Source organism: Azolla caroliniana, unplaced genomic scaffold, assembly GCF_043228905.1.
Source record: "Azolla caroliniana isolate FFs.n. ecotype wild unplaced genomic scaffold, voAzoCaro1.0.p SCAF_6, whole genome shotgun sequence".
Classification (NCBI taxonomy): Eukaryota; Viridiplantae; Streptophyta; class Polypodiopsida; order Salviniales; family Salviniaceae; genus Azolla; species Azolla caroliniana.
In genome coordinates, this window is record NW_028230441.1 from 4,056,325 (window position 1) to 4,063,169 (window position 6,845).

The 6,845-nt window shown below is 41.3% G+C and overlaps 1 protein-coding gene across 1 annotated transcript; it reads left to right on the forward strand.

Moving 5' to 3' along the window:
* Positions 1–5,857: 5,857 nt before the first annotated feature.
* LOC147862670 (stellacyanin-like) lies at positions 5,858–6,845 on the forward strand. Its single transcript, XM_087320674.1, has 2 exons — positions 5,858–6,248; positions 6,392–6,845. Exons 1-2 carry the CDS (start codon positions 6,026–6,028, stop codon positions 6,766–6,768), a joined length of 600 nt encoding a protein of 199 aa, XP_087176800.1. The 5' UTR covers positions 5,858–6,025; the 3' UTR covers positions 6,769–6,845.

Genomic DNA, 6,845 nt, shown 5'->3' on the forward strand with positions numbered 1-6,845 from the left:
AAGCTGGAGCCCTGCTGCTTAACCATAATGCCTTTCATAGACTGGATTGCATGGGCATGGTTCCTTGCCTGACCACTCTGGCATTCAGGTTGATCACTTTGACTTTGTTGCTGTGGCCAAAGCTGGAGACCATCTAATAATCCGTCAGTCCTCGGTCTCCTCATCGATGCATTGGTGCAATTGACATGCTGCTGTTCGCGATTACTAATGCATGACGTAGAGGCGGTGGATTGATCACTGTCATCACGGGAAGCTACTGGGGGGGCCGAGACAGGATTCATGTTACGAGGGGGTTGGAAATGCTGTTGGGTGCGATCGATTCTCACATCCATGAAGTTGTATGTCACATTTGGTGGTTGGGGAAGGTATGTTTCATGAGGGTGAGCAATGTTGGTATGAGCTGGGGGAGGGTACCCACGATGATGATGATGATGATGGGTAGATCTACTACCAATTCTAGAGGTGGTAGTAGTACTGGTAGGGGTAGGGGCTAAATCAGGGAAAACAGGGAACAAGCTCAAAAGCTTCATATCACCAATAGACACACGTATGGATGGACGGATGCCTGTAATATGTGTGTGTGTTTTGCCCTGATTCAATGCTTTTGCAGGGAAGAGTATGTATGTATGATTTGATAATCTGTTTTCGTACCAACGAGAGATCGTGTTTAAATAGAAGAGGCAGCAGCAAAGCCCCCAACCAAAACGCAGGAATGGCCGGAAAACGCACATTCATACATCCATAAACCCTTATCTCCTTGCGTTTCGTCCTCTGCAAAAGCCTATACTATACATACTGATACATGTATGAACGAGGATGGAATGCGTTTGCGTTTCTGCGTTTCCATCCGACAACTTGCGTTTCTGCTTTTTCTTTTCTTCTTCGCCCAAAATTTTTGATTTTTTTTTTTTCAAGCAGTCAATCAGATAACAGATAACAGAGTGTTTTGCTTTTTCTTCGTCCAGAAAACAGAACCAAAAAGAGAAAAGCTAACGAGAATTAGAATAACGATAACCCCGAAAAATAAAGTTCCGGTGTGAATAATACCAATGGGCCCTCAACTACATATACGTCCTCTTGGCTTAGAGATTTACGACCATCCTTGGAGGCCAAATATGACCGCTTGAGACCAAAAGTGAAACCATTTTTTGGTGCAGCGTGTCAAATCCAGGTCACGACTCTTGATGTTCAAGAATTTTGCCATTGATTAATGTACATTGTGATTGTCGTAGGAACATGAAGGAAGGGATTGGACCAGATTGACATTATGCACAATGTGGTGAACAAACTCGAATGTGGTAGATGGTAGAGCACTATATCAATATATCATTCTTACACTCATGAACTAGTTCAGTGGAAACAAAATTATGCACGGTCGACAAATCTTCTTGTTTGATCTCCAGTACCCTATCTATCTCATGTCAAAGAGAATGTGAGCTAAGTCATATGGAAGTAAGGGCGCAAATGGTAGACAAAGGGACGGGCTCTAGCATGTAAATGTGAGTACCATCTCATTGTTTATAGAGGAAGATGTCTTTGTTGCTTCGTCCAACATATGTAACTGAATATGTGAAATTTGAGCCTCCAAATCATTCCCTATGTTGTAAATTGCATCTTATTAAATGTTAGATCAACTAGTATGCCATTCATACAAAAAGGAATACTTATGGAATTGACAACAATCTAAACTTATAAGTAATCTTGTAAATACATGACAAAGCCATAATGGTAATCCTTAAAACAACACAAATCATTTTCAGTTGTAAAAGCTATAATTTGCTTCTCAATCGCATGGTGTCTAGTAGGAACGACCAACTTGCATTTCACTTTATATCGTCCATGCCATAATATCCTCTCTACACAATGTCAATATTTGGTTTATTAGAAGGAGTTCATCCTATGCAAACCCTTGGTGCATTACCCACCTCAGTTGACCTCGATAGGTTTTCATGATATATGACAAATCAACAAGCTTACTAGCTTGGGGAAATTAGGCTAATGGATTATTGGTATACCATCTTAACGGCTAATAAAGAATACCAATGTATTTGATTTATTATATTTTATATTTTCAATGTCAACAATGCATAAATATGTCTAAAGAAAAATAAGAATCATAATCCTCAATGAAATATTGCTTCCTATTGTACATCAATCCAATTCCCTTTGTGATATCATTACATCAATTGGTTCAACTCATCACTCAAAGCGTGAAAACAACGAGGAAGCTTGAAAACTTTAGGTTGGTTTTAAACAGATAAAATGACCACAAAACGTTCTTAGTTGAGTCCACATAATGGAAATCTCCTTCTCATAAATTGTAATGTTTTAGGTTTCTTTGTTATGGTTGCAACTAAGAATAAGATAGAATATTAGAGGAGAATAAGAAAAAAAAAGAAGAAATTAGAGAATAATGCAATTGTGCTAACAAGAAGAACAAGATTACAAGCATATGCTAGAGCTTGACGTTGAACTAGAATCATTCATCAATGACTAGGTAACCTACATTTGTAGTATGGATGGGAACATGCATGTTTTCCTAATTGCTATGATTAAACTCCTTTGAGTTCGCAAATGAGTCTTGCTTTAGACCATCAAAACACTAATTCTGCCAACAATGATAGAGCATACAAACACAATTCTACTAATGATAGTGAGGGATGAGAAAAGTCCTACTTACACGTTAAGATGGACAGAATAATGGGTTGATCGGCCATGTCTATTTTGACAATTTTCTCTATCTCTTCTACTCTCGTATAAAGGAGGTTGAGAGTTGATGATCAAACTATTTTGCACCACTTGCACATATTGCAATAAAGTTTTGTTGACGACTTTCCATTTACTTGACTACACTTGTCCTTATATTCCTTAATATTTAATAAATTAAGTCGTAGGATGATTCTCGATGCCTTCATAGCTATAGTGGTCAAGTCATACTTATATATTGATCATACAATAACAAGTGTACCAGATGGCCAAATGTTTTCTGTAAACATCCATTTGCTCCAATTCCATGTCGTCGTTCATTCTGATGGCAAGCAAAATTCTTCGTTCGTTTTCACCATGAGGGAGAAGATTTTGCAGACATCGATCCTGTGTTTTGGTCTCAAGTCACACCTTGTACTTCAAGATATGATGCGTAGTTTAGCTAAATGATTCATTTACACAACATGGGCCACTTTCTTAGAGAGTAAACGTTTGAATCCTCTAAAGGGACTTTATTTCTCTTATTGCAATGAGGTTCTGTTTCACTTTATCTTCAAACTCCATTGCCTCTATGTAGTAGGAGGTTTCTTAACATCTATCAAAGTCATGACATCCTTGCTTGAAATAAACTTGTTGGATAGATGTGATTTTCCTGTTGACCTTCAATATGTTTGTTGGAATATGGGTTTTTGTTAGTAACTTGAACCATCATTTCCTTGGATTCCCTTGGATCCACTAACCAAGACCCTTCATGATTTTCTCACGTGGTTTTCCACATCAAGTGATTTGCACAACACTTGTGATTAGCATTGTGTGGAAGGTATCGCATGAGCTCAATATGCACATGATCAATAATTTACATATCCAAATCCAAGTTCATATTTAGCCACTTCAATTATTCAATGAAGCTGTCAAAGTCAATTATGTGGGTGGCAATGGAATCAAATTCCTTCATTTTAATCTCCTACAACCTCTCCATCAATTAGATCTTGTTTGATTGCTTGTTCTTTTCTTATGTGTCACACCATTTCTTTCACATGTTCTCCAAGGTCAAATGCATAGCCTAAATGGTTAGGGGTGTTGCTAGCGAGACCTAGGTGCACGATCCTAAAATGGTGACAATGGTATTCTTTGTTGAGGAAGGGATTTAAAGGCTCCTCTAATATATTGATCTTAACATGCAACCAAATGTGCACGGAGTCGCCCAAGTTCTTGCTCTAACATAGCCACTAATCGTTCCTTTATCATCAAGTTATCCACATAATCCATCGAGATTGCAATCTTCAACACTTCATGGTGATATGACTGAGTATCAAAGAATTATGAGACAAACGAGCACATATTATTCAAACTAGATTTGTGAGATTGCGAAAATATGAGAGATTAACATATGTGAGATCGAAGGATAGGTTGGTTTGTTTATGTTCCAAGGTGTAGACTTGCCAAAAGCAAGAGCCCAACATTGGGAAAGGGGATCCTATGTTGTGGATGGGGGAACATGTACATATATATGTACTCGAGGTTGTCCAATGCCTTTGTCCACTGCCTCGAAAATGGTGCATATTTCTAAGAATGATAAGCTACCCTTAAAAAAATAAAAATAAAGGAGAATTCCATTTATTTGAAAGTTTGATCCTTTTAGACAAAATAAAGAAGTAGAAAAGGGTAGGTCGTACGTTTTAGAAGGGTGCTAATCGTCATGCAAAGTCATAAATTAACTAAGTACAACAAGAGGACCTAAACATACACTTGACAAAGTTTGTTGAAACATACACACATTGTCTATTGAAAAAAATATTCGATGTTGGAGGCATAGAGAAAGTGTTTCACAAAGGAAAAACAAACAAATGCAAAGGATGTTTACATTGTAGGTGAGCATTAATCTATTATCTCGTCCCACCCTTTGTCCCTTTTGTTTATGCCCGAAAGAGTAGACATGGCTGGCACACGTGTTTTACACACAATTAATCGATAAATCCAAGTCTTCTATACCAACAAATTCCTTGTTATGCGTACTACGAGGAATCGATTATCCAAAGTCTTCTACATTGATTAACTTGGTCGGTCTCCATCACCATCATTCTCAATCCATGCAGAACATCTATCTTCTTTCAGTTCTACGATAAATTATTGTCACCACCGCCACCACCACCAACAAAAACGACGATGATGACAATGATAACGACAACGACAACATCGTTTACTTACATTGAGGTTGCGTTTTGGAGAACAAGGGGCAATCGTTGGGCGTAACTATGAGAAGAGTAAGAAGTGAAATGTAGGCATGAAATTTACAAAGGAGAGAGAGAGAGAGAGAGAGAGAGAGAGAGAGAGAGAGAGAGGTAGCTCAGTTGGTAAGGTTGCCCAATGGAGACCAGGGAGACCAAGAGGAGGTCATGGGTTAAACCCCTAGATTCCACACTGGCATTTAGTGAAGTAAGAGATATCTATGGAGTAATAGAGAGGTGAACTTTCCACTAGGTGTAGCTAATTACGATAAAAGAGGAAGAAGAGAGAGAGAGAGAGAGAGTGGTGTGTTGAGGAGGGTATTAAACGAGATAAAAGGAAACTTTGAAGGGGGTAATAACGGATGGATTTGCAGAAAAGTGGAAGAACAGGAGCAGGCACAGGAAGGAACACGTGGAATATCGCACAGAGCAGGAAGAATGTGAAAGGAAGAGAGGCAGACAGCAGCAGGAACATAGAGAGAGAGAGAGAGAGAGAGAGAGAGAGAGAGAGAGAGAGAGGAACAGAGGAACAGGAAGAGGACAAGAGGACAGGCGGGAGGGAGATTATTATGGCCGTTATTATTATGTACATAGATAGAGCCCCTCCCCTCCCTCCTCCAACGGTCGTTCGGTCGGAGAGCCGTTAAAGCTGTATAGTAGCTATAGCGTGACAGCACTTATCTCACACACACACACACACACTCAGAGTGTGTGAGAGACAGACAGACAGACAGACAGAGCTCTCTCTACACTCCCCCCCCTCCAACTCACTGATAAAAAGGCCATCTCCATCTCCACCTCCAATTGTGTAGAAATCCAATCTCTCTCTCTCTCTCTCTCTCTCTCTCTCTCTCTCTCTCTCTCTCTCTCTTTCAGAGCTTCATAGCTACTCCCAGCTGCAGCAGGAGCTTCCTTCCACACTCCCATATTTTTACACAGCAAAGACCCTCTCTCACTTGGTTGGGGGTTAGGGGGAAAGAGTTTCGTTTCCTTCTTCTTCTGGTGCACCCTTAAACCCTAAACCCTAAACCCCTAAACCCTTTTTGTTCACTCCTCGCCATATATATACACAAATACTCTCTATCTCAACCATGGCTGCTCAGCATCATCATCATCATCGTCGTCGTCGTCAACTTGTCTTCCTCGTCCTCTTCTTCTTCTTGTGCAGTATTAGTAGTAGTAGTCCCGCCATGTCCAGTAGCAGCAACGTCTACATAGTAGGCGGCGCTGCTGGGTGGACCACCCCCACGCGCGCCAACATCAACTACACACAGTGGGCGGACGCCACCACTTTCCTCGTGGGAGACACTCTAGGTATATATATATACATACTACATACATCTCTTCTCTTCTCTTTTCTCTCTGTCTCTCTGTCTGTCTGTTTGTCTGCAGTTGAATGAATGGCGTAACTAACTGACCCGAAAAACTGATGCAATGAATAAAATGAAATGAAATAGAGTTCAACTATGTGGCCAAGGCCCACAGCGTGCTGGAAGTGACGCGGTCCGACTTCCGCTACTGCAACAAGAGCAACCCAATTGTGGCGCACGACGATGCCAACGGCACCACCACCGTGGAGCTCAGCAAGCCTGGCAACTACTACTTCATCGACGGTGCAGGAGATCACTGCGAAGAAGGCCAGAAATTCCAAGCCAAGGTTCTTCTTCTCTCTTCTTCTTCTTCTTCTCAGGCCCCCTCTCCATCTCCTTCCGGCGGAGCCGCCCCTGCTCCTGCTCCAGCCACCGGAGGCGCCGCCACCGCCTCTCCATCTCTCCACCTGCTCTTCCTCCTCCTCTTCCCCTTCCTCCTCCACTTCTTCTTCTTCTCTAGATAGAAGGACCTTCTCCCTTCTCCTCTCTCTACCCCCTCTCCTTCTTAGAAGCCCCGCCGCCGCACCGGCACCCGTACACA